Source organism: Eptatretus burgeri, chromosome 16 (assembly GCF_056783735.1).
Source record: "Eptatretus burgeri isolate ZD-2024b chromosome 16, Ebu_testis_v1, whole genome shotgun sequence".
Lineage (NCBI taxonomy): Eukaryota > Metazoa > Chordata > Myxini > Myxiniformes > Myxinidae > Eptatretus > Eptatretus burgeri.
The window spans coordinates 10,116,180-10,142,048 of NC_140976.1; the positions used below are offsets into that span (position 1 = coordinate 10,116,180).

Below are 25,869 nucleotides of genomic sequence, written 5' to 3' on the forward strand. Positions count from 1 at the left end.
TCAAGGTTTGCAACCCTGAAATCTAATAGCCTGACTTTACTAACCTGAACTCGAACTCTTAATATAATTCTTGCACACAGGATATTATGGTCACTTGATCTAAAATGCTCCCCTTCCTCCACCTCCTCCACCATATTCGGATCGTTATCTAAAAGGAGATCTAACACTGCACTCCCCCTCCTGCGCTAACCAACAAACTGGGTTAAAAAGCAATCCTGGACTAGATCTCAGAAATCCTCATCTGCTCTACCCTTTCCCTGTTCCTGGACCCAATCTATCCCTGGCAAGTTAAAATTCCCCATAATCAATACTCTTCCCTTACCACATGCCCTTTTGAATTCTTCATGTACTCCTCCTTCGTCCTCTTCCTTCACACACAAAGCCCTATAAAAGCATCAAACCAGTATCTTACTCTTTTTACAATCTCTAATCTCTTCCTATACAGAATCCTCCACATTAAAATTCTTTCCATGAATTCCTTCCTTAATGCCACCCCTTTCTCTTGATGCAATGCTGTCTTTTACCAAGATTGCTACTCCTCTTCCTATTCTCGCCTTCATATCACACCGATACACATTGTAGCCTTCCATTCCCATCCTCCAGTTACTCTCCTCATTAAACTATGTCTCGCTTACTGCAACTATATCATACTACATTAAACTATGTCTCGGTATCTACTTTTGCCTCAAGATCTTCCATCTTATTATTTAAACTCCTTGCATTGGTATTGAATGTATTTAATATTTTTTCCTTCCTGAAATTCTATTTTCTTGCCTGGTTTTACTAATCACAATCACATCATCAGATCCTTCCTTAATAGCTTCCCCACCCTCCGCTGACCGAAAAAAGTTTGAATTCCTTCCTCAATTCGCACTGCAAACCTTGCTGCCCCCTTTCTATTTAGCATCTGGCCATCATTCTGGAAAATCTCCCTTTGTCCCCAAAATGATTCCTACTGCTTCTTCAATGCAAAACCTTTCTCCCTCCACCATTCATGCAGCCATTGGTTGACATCTATCGCTCTGCTCATAATTTCTATTCCATTTCCTGATATTGGGATAATACTTGAAAACATGACCTCACAACCCTTTGCTTTCAGCCGCTTACCCAATATTCTGCATCTATTTTTCAAAACCTCTTGAGTAAACTTTCCCGACATCATTTACTTCCACGGTGTATCACAACAAACTTCTTCCTACCAGGAAGAAGTTGGTTATGGTACCTATCCTCCACCACTGCCTGCCCTCACTTCACTACCCCTCACCACTGCCTACCTCACTTCACTACCCCTCACCACTGCCTACCTCACTTCACTACCGCTAAGTGCTCACCACTGCCTGTCCTCGCTTCACTGCCGCTCACCACTGCCCACCCTCGCTTCACTACCCCTCATCACTGCCTGTCCTCGCTTCACGACCAATCACCACTGCATGCTCTCGCTTCACTACCCCTCACAACTGCCTGCACTCGCTTCACTATCCCTCACCACTGCCTGCCCTCGCTTCATCACCCCTCACCACTGCCTACCCTCGCTTCATCACCCCTCACCACTGCCTGCCCTCGCTTCACCACCCCTCACCACTGCCTACCGTCACTTCACCACCAATCACCACTGCCTACCCTCGCTTCACCACCCCTCACCACTGCCTGTCCTCGCTTCACCACCAATCACTGCTGCCTGCTCTCGCTTCACTATCCCTCACCACTGCCTGCCCTCACTTCACTACGCTTCACCACTGCCTGTAATCACTTCACTACCCCTCACCACTGCCTGCCCTCGCTTCACTACCAATCACCACTGCCTGCTCTCGCTTCACTATCCCTCCACCACTGCCTGTCCTCGCTTCACCACCCCTCACCACTGCCTACCCTCGCTTCACTACCAATCATCACTGCCTGCTCTCGCTTCACTACCAATCACCACTGCCTGCTCTCGCTTCACTATCCCTCACCACTGCCTGTCCTCGCTTCACTATCCCTCACCACTGCCTGTCCTCGCTTCACTACCCCTCACCACTGCCTGCCCTCGCTTCAATACCAATCATCACTGCCTGCCCTCGCTTCACTACCAATCACCACTGCCTGCTCTCGCTTCACTATCCCTCACCACTGCCTGTCCTCGCTTCACTACCCCTCACCACTGCCTGTCCTCGCTTCACTACCAATCACCACTGCCTGCTCTCGCTTCACTATCCCTCACCACTGCCTGCCACCACTTCACTACCCTTCACCACTGCCTGTCCTCGCTTCACTACCCCTCACCACTGCCTGTCCTCGCTTCATTACCCCTCACCACTGCCTGTCCTCGCTTCACTACCAATCACCACTGCCTGCTCTCGCTTCACTATCCCTCACCACTGCCTGCCATCACTTCACTACCCTTCACCACTGCCTGTCCTCGCTTCACTACCCCTCACCACTGCCTGTCCTCGCTTCATTACCCCTCACCACTGCCTGTCCTCGCTTCACTACCAATCATCACTGCCTGCCCTCGCTTCACTACCAATCACCACTGCCTGCTCTCGCTTCACTATCCCTCACCACTGCCTGCCATCACTTCACCACCCTCCACCACTGCCTGTCCTCGCTTCACCACCCCTCACCACTGCCTACCCTTGCTTCACTACCAATCACCACTGCCTGCTCTCGCTTCACTATCTCTCACCACTGCCTGTTCTCGCTTCACCACCCCTCACTACTACCTACCCTCGCTTCACTACCAATCACCACTGCCTACCCTAGCTTCACTACTCTTCACCACTGCCTATCCTCGCTTCACTACCGCTCACCACTGCCTACCCTCGCTTCACTACCCCTCACCACTGCCAGTCCTCACTTCACTACCAATCACTACTGCCTGTCCTCGCTTCACGATCCCTCACCACTGCCTGCCCTCACTTCACTACCCTTCATCACTGCCTGTCCTCGCTTCACTACCCCTCACCACTGCCTGTCCTTGCTTCACTACTCCTCACCACTGCCTATCCTCGCTTCACTACCAATCATCACTGCCTGCCCTCGCTTCACTACCAATCACCACTGCCTGCTCTCGCTTCACTATCTCTCACCACTGCCTGCCACCACTTCACTACCCCTCACCACTGCCTATCCTCGCTTCACTACCCCTCACTAATGCCTGCCCTCGCTTTATTACCACTCACCACTAACTGCCTTCGCTACCCCCTCACCACTGCCTAGTAGACAGCAATGTACTGTACTTCAGTTTTTGTTTCTACTGCAATTAAGAAATAGTTTAACTCACAAATATATCCGTTAAGGATGGGTGATGTGATGAATAGCATTAGTATGATCGGGAAGCAATCAAACAACCACCAATAACAATCGAGTGACAACAACGCCATGACGTTGTCTGGTATACCAAATGCTTTGACAAAATTTTGTTTTCGATTCACGGTTCAATTTTGTATTCCGCCAAAACTCAGAATAAATGGGATTGTGAGGAATTTTTAATTCCTCAAGCAGAATTGAAAGACACTGTGAAATATCCATGCAAAGGTGGGTGACTATGCACAAAGCGGTCAAAGAGGAGTTAGGAAACAGACAGGTCCTGGTGTATCTTGTAAGTATATATATATATATATATATATATATATATATATATATATATATATATATATATATATATATATATATATATATATATATATATATATATATATACATACATACATATTCATTTTATGGGGAAAGCATGTGAGTGCATATGTTAAACAGCGGGGGGTAATGAGGGGAGGGGATGGTAACTAAAAACAGGATTTATTGAACCTTAAACATTTGAGTTCCGTGCCAACTAGATAGACACAAAGATGAAAACAAGGTGTTTTTTGTTTTATGGAGATTACGGCCTTGTACATCCAGACATTTCACGATAATTTTATTTGCAAATGCCTTTCACCACTTTGTGCCTGATGTCTTAAATATGATATACATAAAGAAGATGGTCTCCCAGTAATTCTCATTGCAGAAAACGGATGGCTAATGTGCCTGATCACAGAGGAGACATCCAAGTTTCATTTTCCAAGAAGAGAAGTTTCCTACACCGTGTGGATTTTGGAATGATTATGCAATCCAACAGTACTACTGCTGGGTACAAAAGGGTTCAAAACCAAGATAACGGAAATGTTTCGCAATTTACTTGAGTAAAGTGTTGAATATGTAGATTTTGGTAAATCTAATAAACGTCAAGAAAATAACAAAACCAAAAACCTGCAAAACAAAGGATAATCGGACCCGAGAATACAGAATAAATCAGATTATAGTTCTTGGACCTTTTTAAAATACGTTTAGTTGATGTTCAGTAAAGTTTTTTTTTAAATGCAGGACACTTACAATTCAGAATCCTATATAACAATCCGAATAGATCTCTATTGAAGTACAGTCAGAGGAGGTGGGAACATCATCCAGATTTGTTCAACTGAACCAAACACTGCACAATGATGGGTATTCACTGCACTCCTCACCATGGTTTTGGTAATGAACAAACGCTGTCGGCTCGAAAGTTGATAACTACTCACCTTAATGGTAGGTTAAACGAGCGAAAGTCGCGTGGCGAAAAGTGAGACAGTGGGTGCCCGCAGGGGTCGAGATGGCTTTTAAGTAAGAGAAGAGTAGATAATATAAACAGAGTTGTATTTATATATATATATATATATATATATATATATATATATATAAATATATATATATATACCGTATATATATAGGGAGAGAAGGAGTGGGTGTGGGTTTGAATAGAAGAAGGGGGAGTTATGGTGAGAGGAATCTGACGAGTCAGTAAAATTTATGTTTTTATCATTGTCGATTCATCATTAATTCATCTGCTGAGCTTTTCTCCGCAGCTGGAAGGTTTTATATCTCAACTATTGAACATGGTCTTATCACAAAAGTAAAATACACTGAGTTTGCATAGCAAGTTGCGATATCAGTTGCTATCTTTCAGCTCAAAGATCAAATGACAAACTTGCTAAACTGGAGATAAATACAAAACAATGAATGAAAGAATGGCTCCCTGGACGTTTCACATGTCTTAAACTGGGTGTCCTGTCTGCTGGCATTAGTTACTGAACGTTAAAGATCCCACTGTCTTTCATGAAGAGTAGGTGAGTTATTCCTTGCACCCTGAACAACTTGCAATATCCTGCTCTAATCACCTTCAGCCAAACATCATGCCTGACCAGCCAGTTTGTGAAAGACTCCAAACTTTCCACTCGGCCGACCACACATGGTGAGGCTTTTGTAAATATTAAAAGTTACCAAGCAAGTGTCAATTGTAAAAGTTATTAAATCTTAATTTTTGTGAACTTAGAAGTCTTGCATATAGTATATGGTACAATGAGGGGAGAAAGAAATACTCATTTTGCCATCCGTCTGGATCTCCTTTCACATTCTGCTCCTCTTCATACTCATTTGCTGAGCTAATGCGTTGCTTTGTCGACAACACCACGTCCATCATACCACATGAGTAATTGCTGAGTGATCATTTTGCATTAAAATATTACTTTAAGGAGCCATGACTTGATTCAGACAATAGTTGCATCTCTTTGTGGCAAGAAAGCAGAAAACTGTTGATCTCCAAATAGTATGGTAAGTGTATTTATTATGAGGGGTTTGTCAGGACATCTTGAACCAATATGATTGCCAAGCGGCTTAAAACGTAACAGGGCATTTGCTGTTGCCTTATTACATGTTACTCCGCAATTTGGTTATAAGCCACATTCCAAGGCATTCCTTCTCAGGCTTTGACAGTTCTTTGATCAATGATGTTCATTGAAAAAAAACATCCTTGTTGGAAAAAGTTAAGGAGCAAGAATAATACATTGGCTCAGACAAGAAAGTGTAACATTGATACACGAGCCGAATTGCTGTGTTCACGAGATCAGGCAAGCAGGTTGAAAATAGTACGTGACCAAGTGTGGAGATGGATCTACAACAGGCATGGGTTCACAGAGCAAAGCGGAATGTAAGGAGAGAAGCCCAACATGGAGTCTCGATACACTCCCGCCTTTCGCCTCTGGCCACCAGTATGTCCCTTTACGCTCTCGTATTAGAAACTGTCACTTATCACAGGACGAACAACAACAATAACAACAACATCATACATTTGCATTTTCCAAGATCATTGCTGTTCAGGAATCCTGATAATGGAGTGTGAGATGTATCTATCAGAGAATGTTTTTGAAGAGGCCCAGGGATTAGGTATTATGTGAGCGGATGTATGATTGTGACATAAATAGACTTGTTTGGGTTTGCAAAAAAGAATGGATTAACGTTTCGTTTAATATGGAATAGGCAAAGCCGAGAAGCAAATGTAGAATTCTTCTTACATTCGCTTCTGACTTTACATAAAACTTGTTCACAACTGTATACTTGCCAACTATACCGTGGTACATGTAAGCGCTGCACAGCTGATGATTTTGACCCAATTTCCAGTTACTTCGGCCTGGATTCGGGATCAGCGATCAAATAATGTAAATCAAGATTAAAAAATATTTTTTGATGATGCGGGAGATATCTTTATTAAAATTAACTTTGGGGAAAAAATAATTGAATTAATAAATAAATAAACGATCACTTCTGGTCAAGAATAAAACAAATTAAAAGTTCCGGAAAGAGTTTCAAAATCGCTCCCGGTAATGTGAAATACAAAATAAACACTTCCTGTCATGAAAAAAATCACTTTCAAAAGTATAAAATTAACTTTGGGAAAACAATAATTGAATAAATAAATAAACACTTCCGGTCATGATCTCCCAGCATGCATCATTCCCCATGACAAAAACCGGAAACAAACAAAAAAAAACCAGAAGCAAAAAAAAAACGGAAGTAAAATGGTCATAGCCAACGACACGGATTCAGAATTGCCAGGGTATTGTGTTGTTTTTGTTGTTTCCTATTCTCTCATGTGCACGCGTTAAGTAATATTCACAAGATAGAAATAAAACCCAATCGTGTTTATACACCGCACAGCGTTTAACAACAACCGGAAGTAAAAGGTCATAGCTCACGACACAGATTCCAAATAGGCAGGGGCATTGTGTTGTTGTTGTTGTTGTTGTTGTCTCCTATTCTCTCACGTGCACGCGTTAAGTATGAAGCTCACTGCGTTCGCTATAAAAGTTTCTTCAACCGTGTTGTCAGAGTGCTTGCTTGTAACGCTCTCCAAGTTTCCATGGCGATATTGCGGTGCGGTTGTCCCTGTCGACATCTCCAGCATGAAGAAGGCAAAATAAATTAGATGATTACAATGAGTAAAAAATGTTTTCAGTTACAAAGCAATGAATCGCCACATCACGGCAGGATAGCCGAGAGTTATGCATGCTCGCTCTAAGCTGTCTAGCCTAGGTTCAAATCCCGACCAAGCTATAAACTGTCATCCCAGTGTTTCACTGGCAGGGTGATTCATTAATGTGTGGGCCATTTCTCGGATGGATGTTAAACTGGCCATCACATCTGCCAGAATTCCTGCTCCCTCTCCTCTCCCCCTCCCCACTCCCCTCTATCACTTTGCCACCCTCTCTTGGTCAGCCCTTTGTAAGGCCAGATCAGATCTGGGACTATTATTGTCATCAGTTAAGATCAGGTCTGACTTGCTGCAGGTACCATGTAAGCCTGTACTAACCTATTTCATGGTTGGGTTGTTGGCAACTAAACCATCTCCCAAACCAGGTTTCCTGGTGAGGAGTGTGCATGGATATGGGCACCCAACAGGATTAAAACAAAACCTGTCAAAGGGTGGAGGAGCTCCTTGTGAGCCATCAATATCTGGTGCCCAACTGTGTCTGTGGACATCGTCCTGCAGTTGGGTTACCTTGTTCTAAGAGGTTGCTGGCAGGATTTGCATTCCAGATACCATAAAACACTTAATTCTGCAAAACGCAAAGAAAACTGAAAACCTACTCTGTGGGAGTACCTCCTGTGCAGCTGTCCTCCACAGGGCAGCTCATCGGATGATGGGATTGGGGCAAAACCTTCGGGACCCCCATTCATTGATAGGAGGAAAAGCATGGAGTAGCCTTCCTGTGGTGGATTGCGGTGGTGTGCGTTGGCTTGGTGCTGAGGTGTTGTCCACCAGACGGCAGCCTCCTTGGGTTAACCTCAGGCAGGTCCCTTTGGGTGGGTGCCTGGAATGTCCTATCCCTAAAAGAGGATGACGAACCATCTCTGTAATCATCTGAGCTCCAGCATTTGAACATCAGTATTGCAGCACTCTCTGAGGTCCAGAGACGACCAGATAGTGATGAGATCATGGCGGGTGGTTACACCGACTACCGATCTGGTCGCCCTGATGATTACCACACCAAAGGAGTTACTGCAGCTGTGTCCAATAAGCTGACTCACATGACAATTGAGGTAACACCGGTCAATGAGCATATTATGAGACTGAAAATTCGTTACTCCTTGGGTGTCATTTCCCTGGTCTCTGTATATGCTCTGACTGAGGCGAATGAGCTCCCTGTGAAAGAGGCATTTCATGCTGCGCTCGAGTCTGTGGTTGATCAGTGCCCCAGACGAGACACTCTTCTAGTCTTGGGGAATTTCATTGCATCGACTGGCACTGACAGGGATGGTTATGAGACGTGTTGGTCTGCATGGGTCTGGAACTGTAAACCAGAATAGGACTAAGTTACTTCACTTTGCAAGAATTGGTGGACTTAGGGCGGCTGTTTCATGGCTTCAGTGCCCACAGCCACATTGTTGGACTTGGTATTCCAATGCTGGTGGTGTGGAAAAGGAGATTGACCATGTTCTCGTTGATGGTCGCTGGAGGATGATCCAGAGCTGCAGGGTCTACCAGAGTGCTCATTTCCTCAATACCAACCTCAGGCTTGTTGCAGCATCTCTGAAGTTGCAGATTAAATTCAGGAGAATGGTACTATCCCAGCCAAGGTTGGATGTTGGCAAGCTCAACAATGAGAGAGTAGCTGAGGAGTTTGGAAACAGGCTAAGTGGGGATTTGGGGGTCTAGGTGTTTTGGGGAATCCTGAGGAGTTGGAGTGCCTTCATGACTCCCATCCTTGATGCTGCCGGTGAATGTTTTGGAACTTACCAGCAGTTGAAGAAGAACTTTGTCTCCCAAGGGACACTGGGTAACATTGATCAGAGTCGCAGGACCAGGCTTAATGGCAGAGCTGAGCTGTTCAGGGAGTTCAGGCATAAAACTGTACATATGCTGAGGGCAGACAAGAAGGCCTATGTGAAAGGAATCTGTGAAAGAGTAGAGAATCACCTGTGGTCAAGTGATTCTCCTCCTGCTGACAGAGGAATTTGTGCATTGCATTCCTCCAAGCCTGTTCCTCGGGGTACTGCAGTTAGAGTGGATGGTGGTTGGCTCTTGACAGAGGAGTCTGAAGTGAAGGCCCACTGGGCCAGTTACTTTGAGCGCCTGTACCAGACTGACCCACCAGCTGTAGAGTTGGACATCAGGGGTGTAACTATCCCTCTTGCTGACCCTCCAATCAACAGTGCACCGCCTTCGTTTGTGGAAACCCTGGCTGTGGTGAACCAGTTGAAAGGTTGTAGAGCTCCTGTAAAGTTGAAAGGGTGTAAAAAGTATCTGTGGCATCCATGCTGAAATGAAGGCTGGTGGAAATGCAGCACTTGTGTCGTTGCATACAGTTCTTTGCTCTATTTGGAGCATAGGCATCATTCCAACTGACTGGAAGAGGGGCCTTCTTATCCCTCTCTGAAAATGGAAGGGTGATTGCCAGGACTGCAACAGCTATCGAGAGGTGATGCTGCTCTCAGTGCCAAGCAAGGTCTTTGCTCAGATAATTCTTGATTGGGTTCGCCACCATCTACTTGAGCACCAGCACCCAAAGCAGTCAGGCTTTACACCAAAGATGACAATGATTGACTGTATCCTTGCTCTTCGGGTCCTCACCGAACGTGGACGAGAGTTTTGGCAGGGGCTGCTTATAGCCTATGTTGATCTCCACAAAGCATTCAATTCAGTGAATCAAATGCCCTCTGGAGCATACTCGGTCTTCATGGGGTGTCACCAAAACTGATCAATCTGATTTCTGAAGTACTGGAAATTCTGGTACTGAGAGTGCTGTGAAATGTGGTGGTTCCATCTCCAACTCTTTTGGAGTTGTTACTGGAGTTCATCAGGGGTGTGTACTGGTCCCCACACTTTTCAGCACTTGTCTGGATTGGATTCTGGGGAGGATGTCAAAGAGATCAAACTGCATTGGGAACGTGAAGATCTCTGACTTTGATTTCACAGATTATGCAGTCATCTTTGCAGAGATGCTGCAAGTCTTCTGCAGTCATCTTTTGTCCGCAGCCTGATGGAGTACTGCTCTCCCCTCTGGGCTGGTGCTCCTGCCTCCCACCTTTCTCGGCTTCACGCTGTGGAAACCAAGGCATTTCGGATCATTGGCATCTCCCATGATGAGGCTGAGTCGTTGGGCCTCTCACTCTCTCACTGCAGGCAGGTCATTGGTCTTTCTGTCTTCTACCATCTCCTCTCCGGTCTCGCCCCCTCTGCTGTGTCTGCGATTTGTCCCCACCATATTTCTGCAGGGCGTTAAAGTCTGTCAACAACCCCCTTCTGGTAATCCACCCCAAACCAGCCTCCTTCAAATTCCCTGCTTTGCTTCCTGAAAGTCCCTGCTATGTCCATCTTGTATACCCCGTGTTCCCCACCCCATCCCTCTCCCTTCCACAGATCTCCTAATGTCTCTGTTCCCCACTGTTTTGTCCTTCCCACTCCAGCCCCTCTTGTCTCATTCTCCCCTTGCTGTGCATTGTGTGTTCGCTCTCATACGAGCCTCGGCAAGGTTTACAAAAAAAAAAAAATCCTTGTTTGGGCCCTCGAGTGGCTGAATGAGTAATCGGAGATGCCGGGATCACATCTTTCCCAGGTCAAAACTAAGATCCAGGCTTTCATTGACATCTTGGATGCTGCTATCTTGACTTTATCTTTTTGTGGTGAGGCTGTTGAGGTCACAGAGAGATTCACTTACCTTGGCAGTGATGTTCATGTCTGCATATTGTGAGCCAGAAGTCAATAGATGTCTGGTCAGGCCTCAAGAGTCATGGATTCACTGGATCATGGGATGTAGCGCTGTTGGTACTGATGCAGGAGGATGAAAGTCTGAATCTTTAATTCCTTGGTGCTCTACAGATGTGAGACTTGGACTCTGACCAGGGATTTGAGAAGGAGACTAACTCCTTCGGTACCAGGTCTCTTCGGAGAATCCTTGGCTATCACTGGTCAGACTTTGTGTCCAATGTGCAGTTACTGAGACAGACTCAGATGAGATTTTTTACATCGATAGTCCGTGAGCATCAGCTGAGGCTGTATGGACATGTGGCTCGATTTTCCTGACGCTAATCCTGCTTAACAGATTCTCTCAGGGAGGGAGCCTTGTGAGTAGAGGAGGCCAAGGGGCTGACCACATTCCTCGTGGGTGCAGCAGGTTGATCGGCATCTCAAGGAGATGGGGTGGGCCAAGAAACTGCCAGGGGGTGGCCAGACTGAGGCCCTGGAGTACCGGCGGAAAGTGGATACAGCTACGTGCTGCTGCGGTGCATGCTCCCATTATCTGACCTGCCCTACCTCCCTCTCTCCCTCTCTCCCACCCTTCTCCCTCTCTCCCACCCCTCTCCCTCCTCCCCCCCCTTTCCTCTGCCCTCCCTCTCTCTCACACCCTTCATCCTCTGTTCCCCCTCCCCTACTCCTCTGTTGAGGGGAATGTAGCATATACGAATGAAACTCGAAGTCAGCCGCCCAGAGGGGTGCAAAGGTCACTGCATGTGCGAGCATGCATACATGCAGGCAGGCCTTTGCCAGGTAGATAATGTGGGTTTTAAATGCTCCTGCCTGGTTTTATATTCAAACCTGGCGGTTAAAAAGAAAATGCTTCTGTTTGGGCATGTTTTATCACCCTTCCCTTCCTCGCCCCTCATGCTGCCTTGCCTTCCCTTCCCCTCCCCTCATGCTACTTTCCTCTCCCGTTCTGCTGCCTTCCCTTCCCCTCATGCTGCCTTCCCTTTCCTTACCCACACACCGTATTCTCTTCCCCTCACACTGCCTTACCTTCCCCTCACTCTGCCTTCCCTCCACTGCATCCCCACACTTCCCTCCTCCCAAACTACCTCTCCTCTCCACCCCCATGAACATCTCCCGGTGGTCTCCGTGTGCTATATTAATGTGCTCTTTTAACGTACCCCATTTCTTTCAATCCTGTACCCCCCCACCCTCTTTCTCCACATGTCCCGCTAACAAATGCAAGTCGAGAACCCCTAGCCCACATGCTTACCTCCTCCCAAACCCCCTCTCCCTCACCACTTCCCCCTCTCCTCGCTCCCACCCCCTCCCAGAGTGTATAGCAATGTATGATGAGGCATCGCTCTCCCCACCCCTCCCCCTTCCTAGGTCCACCCTAACTCCCCCTCCCTCCTCTCTCCCTCCCCTCTCTTTCTCCCTTCCCCTCTCTCTACCCCCCCCCCTCTCCTCTCTCCTCTCTCTCCTTCCCCTCCTTCCTCTATCTATCTCTCCTCCCTCATCTCTCTACCTCCCTCTTTCTCCCTCTTTCTGCCCCTCCCCCTTAATATTTCTGTCAGCAAAGCAACGGGTTGTCACTTCGCTGACATAAAAGTAGAGTGTGAAGGAGATCCCACGGTATTTTTCATGAAAAGACTGAACGATCCAGGAAAGAATGGTTGTTGCCCATGATTCACGAATAATTACCTCCACCACCAAAGGTGGATGGAGGTTATGTTTTCACCCCTATCTGTCTATCTGTCTGTCTGTCTGTCTGACTGTAAACAGGATTCCTCAAAAAGTTGTGGACTGATTTCGACGAAATTTGGTGGTGAGGTTGGGTGTGTGACAAGGATGAAATGATTAGATTTTGAAGATCCGGATCCAGATACTAGATTTTGTAAAAGTGATTCTTCACCATTAAGAGATACTGCCAAAAACGATATAAAGCACAATATCTCAAAAAGTTACAGACGGATTTGGACAAAACTTGGTGGACAAGGGTGGGTGTGTGACAAGGAAGAATCGATTCAATTTTGTTGAAGATCCGAATCCTGATCCAAGAATTTTTTTTGAATGATTCTTCACCATTGAGTGATGGGGCTAAAAATGATGAATAACATGGTATCTCAAAAATTATGGACGGATTCGGACGAAACTTGGTGGACAGGTTTGGAGTGTGACAAGGACGAATTGATTCGATTTCGTTGAAAAGTCTGATCCGGATACAAGAGTTTTTTTTTATTTTTCAAGCGAAAAACGATATATAGCATGATACTTCAAAAAGTTATGGACGACTTAGAACAAAACTAGGTGGATGAGTTGGTTAGGTGACAAGAACAAGCCGATTAGATTTTGCTTCAGCTCCAGATCCAGATCCGGCCTATCAGAGGGATACAAAACGTATACTGTTCAGTTTGGTGGAGGCATGCCCTTTACCGAGTGCCATTCTAGTTTTGTTTGCAAATGCCTTTAAAACCAAGATAAGGAAAATGTGTCTGAGAAAGAGTGGCTCGAGGCACATTGCTCGAGGTATATACAGAGTTCCTAAGTTTGACAGTTGAGATTTGTTAGTCCTATCCAATCTCTGATTGATGGTCCTGACCTTACCCAAATAACCACCCAGAGCTGTACGTTCTTCCAAGTAAACTGCCACGTGCCATGTCGGGACCTCAGAAAGTAAAGCGTCATCCTAATTGATTGAGGTGCAACCCATTGTTTGCCAACTGGCCTCAGTAGCTCATAGCCAAACATTTCACAGATACCCAAATGCCAAGATGTAATGGAAAAGATTGGTCTGCCAACACAGATCCTTGGAAGCATTCCAGCATTTGAACTGTTTAGTCGAGGTTCAATTCCCAACCCCACTATAAACTGTTACCCTGGTGTTTCACAGGCAGGACATTGCATCAATGAGTGTGCAATATGTTGGATGATTACATTAGGCCAGGATCCTGTTTACCAGCATTAAAGCTCTCACGTTTCCTTCACAAGAAGTAGAGCACTGTGTATTGCCACACATCACAAGTTACACTATCCTGTTTAGATTAATGCTGGGAAGCTGCTGGCAAACTGCTCATTGTATTGCTTGCCAAAAAATTGCTTCAGCCACACCAATATCATGAAATGTTTTGACCTGACCAATCAAAAGCATCATCAATGGGACAATATTATGATGTTCCTTGTGTATTAGAGTTGTTGTGCCATCACTAGAGGTCAAAAGGATGCTCATGGATGCCTTGTATTTTCGAACCTTGTGAACATTGTATTGTTTCACACAACTAGCGAAGAACCCGTCCTTGTGGATGAGTGAATTCCTGCAGAATTAGGGACAAGTTAGTTCCCCAGAAAATAGTTATGGAGAGAATTGGGGTCTTCCCCTCATCCTCAACCTATTGGAATGTAAATGTATTTTTACCCCTGAAAGGCGCCCCCCTGCACCCTGACCTCTCCACCGAGTGCAACCACCTGTTTTTAACTAATTCCGTTGAGCAGTTCACGGGTGTATCAGACAAGTCAAACACACAAACAGACGCTTCACAAATTATAGCATGATGAAATGATGTTGTTTTGTACAGCTTATAACGTGCAGCCAGTATTTTGTGGGTCTTGATGTCATCAGACATGAATGACTTGTTTGTTTCTTGTTTCTGATTTTACCATGGCAGAGCCACCAAAAAAAAAGAAAAGGGGCCACCAAAAAGTAACCAGCATCTGTTTAATGTTCCTGTGAAGATGCAGGGAACAAAGTCTCAAATCCCATTTACCATGTGTCCTTGTCCATCCATCCATCCATCCATTGGGACCATACTCTGTGCAGAGCATTAGTGCTGCCTAAGCAGTCTCCTTGGCTATTGCGCACAATCATGGAGGGGTCGCCACTCTGAAACAGGATACCAGCAAGCTCGCACTCATTTTGCCAACCTCGGAAGGGTGACAGGCAGAGTCAACCCCACCTGGTATTAATTCAACAGCAAAGGAGGATTTGAACTCAATATCCTCGGATCCCAAGCCCACCACCCTAACCATTAAGCCAACACCAGGCATGTTGTCCATTGCTTGTCCTGTCTTGTCCATTGTCTCCAAATATCCCAAAAAATCATGTTGAAGTACACTGATGTCTGTTGAAGTATTTGTTCGACATGTGATTTCCACAGAAGCTCCTCCGTGAGTCGAGGATCAATGTTGGGGGGGGGGGGGGACATTACAATAATTATTATGCATGGATGCTTTGCAAATGCCAGAAGTGAATATGTGGCAGGTGGTGGATGTGACGTCAATGTAACGTAAAAGTATCAGCGCTGTATAAGAGATGAGAGAACAATGGGAAGTTACACTTTACACTTTATGATCGGTCATATGCCATGCTGCCTCCATAGCTGATCATGCAAGCGGCCAAGTACATTGTGTACCAAGCGAATGCAGGCAGAGAGCTCCTTGTCAAGACTGCAATCGTTTGACACAATGCCATTAAGATGTGGAAAGCTCTTTATGGCAAGAAGTCGTTAAGGCCTAGGTCACATTTGCCACGGCGGCCGTGGGGTCTCCAAAATCTGCGGCCACTAGCAATTATACGGCGGCCGCAGTATTTCCACGGTCACACAATGTAGCAGTCACATATGTTTTTATTTTTCGGGTAGCCACACAGCGTATTTATAAATTGTGGAGACCGAAAACGTGGGTGTGCCGTACAGTCTTTGATTTGATATCGCACGGTGACCTTAGGGCGTCGCTGCGGCGGCCATAGAATTTTCAAGGCAGACGCAAGGTGCCCGCAAGGCGACCGCAGGGGGGCGCTAAGGCGAACATGCGATCAGACGGACGGTAACGAGTGAGTATATATACCAGTTCTTTTTTTTTACTGAAATAAAAATATACCAGTATATATAACCGAATATACTAAAACTATAATATACCGTGGTGCCCCCAGAATCCGAACGCCCTATTGTTTGAACAAATTTAATCCGAACAATTTTTTCGAAAAAATTTTGCCCTAAAAACCTAATACATTTTAAAAAACCGAACACAACGTAGCGTTCATGTTTGTTCACGTGTCTCCCCCACCTGTTTGAGCTGCATCTTCGCGCTTTGTTCATTCAATTCGTTGGTGGAAGTACTCGTGAAAGCTTCTCTCGTGTGTCGATCGATACTTTAGGCCTCAGTCACTGCAGTCCGATTCTTCCCAAACCGCATCTGTACCATGATGCTTTCAAATAGTATTGTTGCGAATTCGCGCCCGCCGGCGTGCGAGCGGCCACGTAACTCGAATCGCGGCACGTCGCCCACTGGACGGACAATTCCGTCGTGACCCTCTCGGACTAACGCCGGGAACTAGTCACGGGTGGGCCTTTCGGTCTCACCACGATCGTGCCAATCGGTCCCCCGCGTGGGATAGGGTTGTTCGCCAAATTTGACCTACCTAAGTACCCACACGGAGGGTAGACCGGGCGATCGCACCTCGCCGCAGGTCGACTCCGGACACAGGCCACTTAATTCACAATCTATGCGACAACCTACATAACCCTCCCTGCCTCTATGCTGATGATGGTACCATCTACTGCCTGCTCAATGAAGTGAATGCCACCATTTCTCTGAACGAAGACCTACAGAAGATCTATGAGTGGGGACAGAAATGGAATGTTCTGTTTGCCACCGAGAAATGCAAGGTTATGTCTCTCAGAAGATGACTACCAAGTGAGCATCCTCCAGAGTTCTTCATGGGTGGCATGCCCTTACAGCATGTACACGAGCTTGGCATACTTGGAGTCGGGTTCTCTTGGAGTTTGGGTTTCCATTCTGACGTGAACTCCAACGCCATTAGAGCTGGACAAAGAGTGAGTGCCCTTCACAGTATTGCTCCATACTTGGATCCGCTTGACCACGCCCAAGTGTACAAAGCCCATGTCCAGAGCACAATAGAATATGCTCCCCTCGTATGGATGTCTGCAAGTGCCATGTATTTTAAAAAGCAGGATGATGTGCAACGTCATGCTATACGTACCATCAAGGCCCCTCCACAGGAATTGAATATCGATTCCCTGATACACATGAGAACTGCAGCAGGTCTGGTTCTGATGTATAGACTGCACACAGAAGAAGTTCCAGCACTTCTGAAGACCATGCTACCTCCATCGTGGATTCCATCAATGTTCACCAGAGCAAGTGCTTCTTTTGGAAGCTATGCTGTGCACTGTCTTACTGGCAAGACGGAGAGTGGTCACTGGTCACTTGTTCAGTATGACCGCTCATATATGCCTGCAATAATACCAGTGTGGAACAGTTTTACCAGATGCCACTGTAGGTCACCCAACAACATCAGGGATCAAGGCTTTCTGCTCCATAGCACGTAATTATCTCAAAGTCTAATACAGTATACTTATGACAATGTTGTTTTGGATATACGATTCTATCACCTTGTTTCTCTTTTATTATTATTGTTCTCTTATTTGTATTTTTGATACTCTGTGCTTCCATGGTACAAGTAGGCACTGTTTTTGTTTTTTGCAGTGCTTATCTGCAAGAAAAAAAATACAGCCACAACTGACGCTCACAGACTATGCACGTAACAAATCTCATTTGAGTCTCCCTCAGCAACTGCTTGTTGGACACAGTCCGACCAGCGATAGCCAAGGATTCTCCGAAGAGACCTGGTACCAAAAGAATTAAGTCTCCGTCTCAGATCCTTGGTCAGAGTCCAAGTCTCACATCCATAGAGCAAGACTGGAAGCCCCAAGGACCTGAAGACCGACTTTCGTCCTCCTGCACAGGTCGCGACAGCGCCACACCCCATGATCCAGTGAATCCATGACTCTCCAGGCCCGACCCAGACAACTATTGACCTCTGACTCACAGCCAGCAAAGACATGAATATCACTGCCAAAATAAGTGAATCTCTCCATGACTTCAACGTCCTCACCACAAACAGGTACAGACAAGAGAGCAAAATCCAAGATGTCAATGAAAGCATCGATCTTAATTTTGACCCAGGAAACCCGTAATCCCAGTGGCTCCGACGTCTCATTCAGCACCTCGAGGGACCCCAAAAGGATATCTAGAGTCTCCGCAAAGATGACTGCATAATTGGCGAAATCAAGGTCAGAGACCTTGACACTCTCAAACGATGCAACGCAGCTTGATCTCTTCGACATCCTCCGAGAATGCAGTCCATACAAGCGCTGAAAAATGTGGGGGCCAATACACACCCCTGACAAACTCCAATAACAACTGGAAATAAGTCGGAGATGGTATCACCACATCTCATTGCACTCTCAGTACCAGAGTATAGTTCAGACATGAGATTAATCAGTTTTAGTGGCACCTCAAAAAGACCAAAAATCCTCCAGAGGGCATCCGAATTCACTGAATCGAACGCTTTGCAGAGATCAACATAGGCTGCAAGCAGTCCATACCAAAACTCTCATCTGCGTTCGGTGAGGACCTGAAGAGCAAGGATGCGGTCAACCGTTGACCTCTTTGGTGTCAAGCCTGAATGCTCTGGATGCTGGTGCTCAAGCAAATGGTAGCAAACCCGATCAAAAATTGTCTGAGTAAAGATGGTGCCCGGCACTGAGAGCAGCGTCATCCCTCAGTAGTTGTTGCAGTCCTGGCAATCACCCTTCCCTTTCCAGAGAGGGTCAGCAAGGCCCCTCTTCCAGCGAGGTGGGATGATACCTGTGTTCCAGGCAGAGCACAGAAGTGCAAGCAATGACATGAGTACAGCATTTCCACCAGCATTAAGAAGTTCATCATGGACGCCACAGATCCCATGAGGTTTACCCAATTTCAACCGGTTCACGCGAGCCTATGTTTTCGCAAACTAAGGTGGATCACAGTCAATTGGAGGGTCAGCAATAGGGATAGTAACACCCCTGACATCCAAATCAACAGCTGGTGGATCAGCCTGGTACAGCCGCTCAAAGTAACCAGCCCAGCGGGCCTTCACTTTGGACTTCTCTGTCAAGAGCCCACGATCATCCGCTCTAACTGCAGTACACTGAGGGACGGGCTTGGAGGAATGCAATGCACGAATTCCCCTGTAAGCAGTACGAGAATCACTTGACCACAGGTGATGCTCTACCCCCTCACAGATTCCTCACAAATAGGCTTCCTTGTCCAGCCTTGGCACACGTACAGTTTTACGCCTCAGCTCCCTGAACAGCTCAGCTCTACCATTCAGCCTGGCCCTGTTACTGTGGTCAATGGTATCCAGTGTCCCTTGAGACACAAAATTCTTCTTCACCTTGCGGTGAGTTCCAAGTCATCCACCGGCAACATCATGGACGGTGATCTTGAAGGCACTCCACAACTCTTCAGAATTCCCCCAAAGCACCGAGACCCCTCAAATCTCCACTCAGCCTGTTTGCAAACTCCTCAACTCCCCTCTCATCCTTCAGCTTGCCAACATCCAGCATCGGCTGGGATGGTACCATTCTCCCAGATTTAAGCTGCAACTTCAGAGTTGCTACAACAAGCCGATGGTCAGTTTTGTAGAACTGAGCACTCTGGTGGACCCTGCAGTTCTGGATCATCCTCCAGCAACCACCAATGAGCACATGGTCAATCTCCTTTATCACACCACCAGCGTTGGAATACCAAGTGCAGCGATGAGCTCGTGGGCTCTGAAACTATGAACCAGCCACCCTAATTCCATGACTTCTTGCAAAGTCAAGGAACTTAGTGCTATTCTGATTCACAGTTCCAGACCCATAGGGACCAACACATGTCTCATAATCTTCCCTATCAGTTTCAGTCGATGCATTGAAATACCCCAAGATGAGAAGAATATCTCACCTGGAGCACTGATCAACCACAGACTCGAGCGTGACATGGAATGTGTCCCACATGGTGAGATCACTCCCTTCAGTCGGGGCATATACAGAGACCAGGGGAATGACACCCAAGGAGCGACACATCCTTAGTCTCATGATACACTCGTTGACTGGTGTTACCTCAATTATCATTGGAGTCAGCTTATTGATCACAGCTACAGCAACTCCTTGGGCATGGTAACCAACAGAGCGACCAGACCAATAGTAGGTGTAACCACCCACCATGAATGATATCGCCGCAATCCGTTCTCCGAACCTCAGAGAGTGCTGCAGTACCGATGTCCAAACCCTTGAGCTCAGATGATAAGAAAAACAGGTGATCATCCTCTCTTCGGGATAGGATATTCCAGGCAACTACCCAAAGGGACTGCCTCAGGTAAGGAGACCACCGTCTGGTGGATGACACCTCAGCACCATCCCGACACATACTATCGCAATCTGACCCGGGAAGGTTACCCCATGGTTTTCCTCATATAATTATCAAAGAGTGGGGGTCTCGAAGGCTTTGCCCCAATCCCGTCATCCGGTGAACTGCCCTGCGGAGGGTAGCTGCACAGGAGGTACTCCCACGGAGTGGGTTTTCATATTACTCTGTGGTATGTTTTGTGGAATAATGGGTTTTTATGGTGGCCAGAGTGCAAATCCTGCCATCAACATCCTTTTTTTTTTTTTTTTTTTTTTTTTTTTGTATACCTTGGTCGAGGCTCGTATGAGAGCGAACACACAACTCACAGCAAGGAGGCATGAGACAAGAGGGGCGGGAGTGGAAGGGACAAAACATTGGGGAACAGACACAGGTGAACTGTGGAAGGGAGAGGGATGGGGATGGGACGGGGAACATGGCGAGGGGAAGATGGACATTAAAGGGACTTTCAGGAAGGAAAGCAGGAGAATTGAAGGAAGTGGGCTTGGGTGGATTATCGGGGGTAGAAAAGATCGAGGATTTGGATGGGGGAAGATAAGAGGTGGTGGTGAACAGCTGTTTTGAAAGCCTGAAGGGAAGAATGGGAAAGAATAGAGTGAGGAAGTTTATTCCAAAGGCGGGAAAAAAGAGGAATGAAAGAGTGAAGATGAGCAGTGATTCGTGATTTTGGTAGTTTTACCAGAAGGGGTTGTTGGCGGACCTTGAGCGCCCTGTGGAAATGTGGTTGGGACAAATCACAGAGAGAGCAGGGGGGGCAAGGCTGGAGAGGAGTCGGTAGAAGACAGAAAGACCACCGACCAACCTGCGGTGATTGAGTGAGAGGCCCAAAGACTCAGCTTCATTGCGGGAGATGCCGATGATCTTAAAAGCCCTGGTTTCGACAGCGTGAAGTCGAGAAAGGTGGGAGGCAGGAGCACCAGCCCAGAGGGGAGAGCAGTACTCCATCAGGCTATGGACAAAAGCTTTGTAAGTGGTCAGGAGCTCAAGAGGGCCGAGGAAGGACTTAGCACGACGGAGGATTCCCAGTCGGCGACTGGCTTTTGAGGCGAGGTTGGAAATGTGACTTTCCCAGGAAAGGTCATGGCAGATAGTGAGACCCAGAAGCTTGAAAGAAAAGACTTCTTCCAGAGGATTGTTGAGAAAGTGGATGGGGGGGTTTTGTAAACGGTCCTTTCGAAGAGACATAGTGAGAGTGTGAGATTTGTCTGGATTGAAAGACATGTTCCACGTGTTGGACCAGTTTGTGATTTTATCCAGATCTGCAGTGAGCGAAGAAGCTGCTGCTTGCCGGTCTGAGGGATGACAGATGGTACGGCAGAGGGTGGAGTCGTCGGCAAAGAGAAATAGAGGATTTTCCAGAGAGTCCGAGAGATCATTGATGAAAACCAGAAAAAGAACAGGGCCCAGAACGTTACCTTGAGGAACTCCAGCCTGCACAGGAAGAGGGGATGAAAGAACTCCATTTAGGGCCACACGTTGACTGCGACAGGAGAGGAAGTCTGCGAGCCATGAGTGGAGATGGCCTTGAATACCATGGGAAGAGAGTTTGGTGAGTAGGGCAGGGTGCCAGACTGTGTCAAAAGCACGTGATATGTCCAGTGATACGGCTCGGATTTCCTGTCTGGCATTGAGGACCTCCATCCATTGATGGGAGAGCAGTAGCTGCATATCTAGGGTAGAGTGACCTGGTCTGAAACCAAATTGATGATTGGAAATCAAGCCATTGGAGAAGAGGAAGGATTTCATGTCTGAAGCGATGATGGATTCCATAACCTTGCTGATGATTGGGAGAAGGCTGATTGGTCTATAGTTACAGGGATCTGTTTTTGCACCTTTTTTATGCAGGGCAGTGATGTTAGCAGATTTCCAAGCAGATGGCAGATGACCTTGGGAAAATGAGAGGGTGAATAGAACAGAGAGAGGGTGAGCAAGAGCAGAAGAGCAGGCTTTGAAGACACGTGGGCTGATGCCGTCTGGACCGGTTGCAGAATCTGACTCGAGGTTTGAAAGCAAGCTCTCCACCTTGTCAGGAGAAAAGGATACAGAGTCCAGGGACAGTTGGGTGCGACTGGGTAAAGTGGGTAGAGATAGTGATGGGTTTAGGACACAAGATTTAGCTGCAAACACTGAGTTTAGACATTCAGCTTTATCACGTGTGGAATCAGCAGTGCGGCCATTTGAGGTAAGGGAGGGGATGGAGGGGGAACATACACCAGAAACAGATTTGATTAAACGCCACCAGGATTTTGAGGAGGGAGAGAGGTTTGAGAGTTCAGACTTGAGATGAGAAAGATGTTGTTTTCTGGCTCTCCTGAGGGTAGATACACACTTGTTCCGAGCTTTGTGGAAAGAACTGAGATTGCCCTCAGTTGGGTTTGCTTTCCATGAGGCAAAGGCAAGTTGTTTCAGGACAACTGCCTCGCCACAAGCTTCAGTAAACCAAGGGCGGGAGGAAGGGTAAGACAACTGAACACGAGAGGGGATAAATCTGTGCATGAGGGAGAGCAAGTTTCTTTGAAAGAATTCCCAGGATGAGTTGAAGTTTGAGAAAGTAGTGATAGGAGACCAGTCTGTAAGTTTGATGGCTGCTCGGAGACCCTGCCAGTCGGCTTGAGTGAAATGCCAGACTCGACGGTGGTGAGGTGGTTCTCTGATAACAGCCAGAGAGATGTCCACTTTAACAAGGACGTGGTCAGAAGAACCAATTGGAGCAAAGGAAGAGCAGCAGATATTGTCAGGGAAATTTGTCAAAACCAGATCCAGAAGAGATGGAGTACCATTGGTTGAGATCCGGGTCGGGAAGTTGACCGATTGAGTCGGTCCCAATGAGTCACAGAAAGCTTTTGCTGATGTCCCATGGCAGGTGAGAGAGGTACCCACACCTAGCCAACTGGCGTGATGACAATTGAAGTCACCACATAAGAGGAAGAGAGAGTTTGGATGAGAAGATTGAAGATGGTCCATGTTTTCGGATAGTGAGGTGTAGATGGAGTCATCACTGTTCGGTGGATGGTACAGTACACATATAAACATGAGGTGGGAGTGGAGGGAAGCCGAAGCCAGAGGTATTCCTGGGGGTGTGGGGGAGTGAGAGCAGTGCAGGGAGAGTGAGGAATAGAGTCTTTGATGAAGAGAGCAACTCCTCCACCAGGACGAGGCTCAGGTCTGTCATAAAATGTCATAAATCCTAAAAAAAAGTAACCAAAATGCAGGAGGATGTCCGCAGATACAGTTGGGCACTGGATGTGGATGGCCGTTGGCTCACAAGGAGCTCCTCCACCCTTTCACTTTGAAGGTGAAGAAGGTTATGTTTTCACCCCTCTCTGTCTGTTTGTTTGTCTATCTGTCAGTCTGTCTGCCTGGGTGCAGGATATCTCAAAAAGTTGTGGACTGATGTGGAGGAAATTTGGTGCGCAGGTTGGATGTGTGTCAAGGACAAACTGATTTGATTTCGATGAAGATCCAGATCCGGATCTGACTGCTCGAATTTTTTGAGTAATTCTTCACCAATGAGAGATAGGGGCAAAAACGATATATAGCACGATATCTCAAAAAGTTGTGGACCGATTCGGAAGAAAATTGGTGGACAGGTTGGGTGTGTGATGAGGAAGATTTGATTCAAGTTTTTGTAAAGATCCGAATCCGGATCCGATAATTTTTCAGTGATTGTTCTCCATTCAGAGATTGGGCTTAACTAATATATAGGACGATTTGGCAAAACGTTGTGGACGGATTTGGATGAGTCTTGGTGGACAGGGGACAGGTTGGGTGTGTGACCACGACAAATTGATTCAATTTTGGTGAAGATCTGAATCCGGATCTGTATACGAGATTTATTTAATTTCTAAGTCATTCTTCACCATTGAGAGATGGGGCCAAAAACAATATTTAGCATGATGTTTTAAAAACGTATTGGCCTCAATATGTTCTTGTGGATCAGGCATTATGTGGCGGAGGTATACACTCTCCTGTGTGCCCTTCAAGTTTTCCATAGTCTGGCATTTTCTACAAGCCATTAATGTCCCTTGTTTTCTCTAGTTTGCCACATTGCACATCTATACTAATAAATGTCAGTGTGTGTGTGTGTGTGTGTGTGTGTGTGTGTGTGTGTGTGTGTGTGTGTGTGTGTGTGTGTGTGTGTGTCTCCTCAGTAGGGAAAGAATACTGGTTCTGGCTCACTTTTCCCCATGTAAATGAATGGGGGATTTTCAGCCATGAAATTTTTCTTTTTTTTTCCCTGAAAAAATAAATCCCCTTTTTAGCCCAAGGTATATTTATTTGTCTCCCCTTTTAACCTGGAGCCTGGTGTTGGCTTAGTTGTTAGGGTGGCGGCTTGGGATCCCAGGGTCCTGAGTTCAAATCCCGTTGGCTGCTGAATTAACACCAGGGTGTTGACTCAGCCTGCCATCCTTCCGAGGTCGGCGAAATGAGTGCCAGTGTACTGGTCCCGGTGTATGCCCCGGTTAGAATAGGTGTACCATATCCCTGTGTGTCGTAAGAGGCGACCAGGGTTGGTGTCAGGAAGGGCATCCGGCCATAAAACATTGCCTCAAGAAAAAGCCAAACCCCTGCACAGCAGGGAAAAATGGCTGTAAAAACGGTCGTTTTTTTTATTTCCCCTTTTAACCTAGGGGCTCTCTATTCAAATAGCCCATACAACAAGATAAAGATTTGTTAAAGGTGATTCTAAAGAAATATCTGAAACGTCTAAGCCTCGGGGCACTCTTTATCAAATAACCAATGCATATTGTTTAGCTCACTCATTGAACCTATAAACATTTGTTCATTCTCAAATTCCTTCAATAGTTTAATTTTCTTTGCACAATAATCCCCATCTAAAATATTGAAAAACAAAACATTTGAATCTTTATATTTTTTAAGATACCCCTTTTGTGCCATTACGAAATGATAAACTTCTCTTAATGATCTCATCTGACCACCCCTGAGTTGCATATCATTTTGATATTGTAGTAAATTATTTTTCCATTGTTCAATTGATAACCATCAAATTTTTCAGTCCATTCAAACATATTTATTATTTTCTTTACATCCTCTAACTTATTGGTTTTTAAATTGATTCGCATATTTGTTTTATTTACCTTTGTTTTAGATATTTTTTCAATAAGACTTATTTGATATTTTTCACATTCATTATGTTTTCCATTTATATACCAAGACTGAGATTTTCTCCACTCTTTAGTTTGACTAATACTTGGTTCGACCATTTATATATTGTGAAAAACGCGGCGGAAGCCCTTAAAAACCCTAACCCATCTTCCCATCGTTAAAACTTGTGTCCATATGGAACACAATCTATTCTATTCACTCTATCATACAATACCCATATGGAACACAATCTATTTTATACACTCTATCATACAATATCCATATGGAACACAATCTATTCCATTATCTAAAATAAATCTCTTATCATCAAAGGCTCCTAATGCCTTTTTATTTACTTCTTCACTATATATCTTATGTTTATAACTTCTTATTGTATTCATTTTCCTATATTCTTCTTTCTTATTCATCAAACAATTATAATAATTTCTAAAAGTTATTGATTTCTTTATTACATATTTCTTTATTCCCTTTAACCTTTT

General features: G+C 45.8%; 2 protein-coding genes across 2 annotated transcripts in view; one reads left to right on the top strand and one right to left on the bottom strand.

Annotated features, from left to right (window-relative positions):
* LOC147010488 (glycine amidinotransferase, mitochondrial-like) overlaps positions 1–4,778 on the bottom strand; it is a 38,741-nt gene extending 33,963 nt beyond the window's left edge. The window contains exon 1 of the mRNA XM_085860250.1: positions 4,536–4,778. The gene's annotated coding sequence lies outside the window, so the exon portion shown is untranslated. The remainder of the gene's footprint in view (positions 1–4,535) is intronic.
* Positions 4,779–5,227: 449 nt separating this feature from the next.
* The window catches only part of LOC147010490 (KH homology domain-containing protein 4-like), a 105,975-nt gene continuing 85,333 nt past the window's right edge, over positions 5,228–25,869 (top strand). The window contains exon 1 of the mRNA XM_085860246.1: positions 5,228–5,245. Within this exon, the coding sequence (XP_085716372.1) occupies positions 5,243–5,245 (3 nt within the window). The 5' untranslated portion in view covers positions 5,228–5,242. The remainder of the gene's footprint in view (positions 5,246–25,869) is intronic.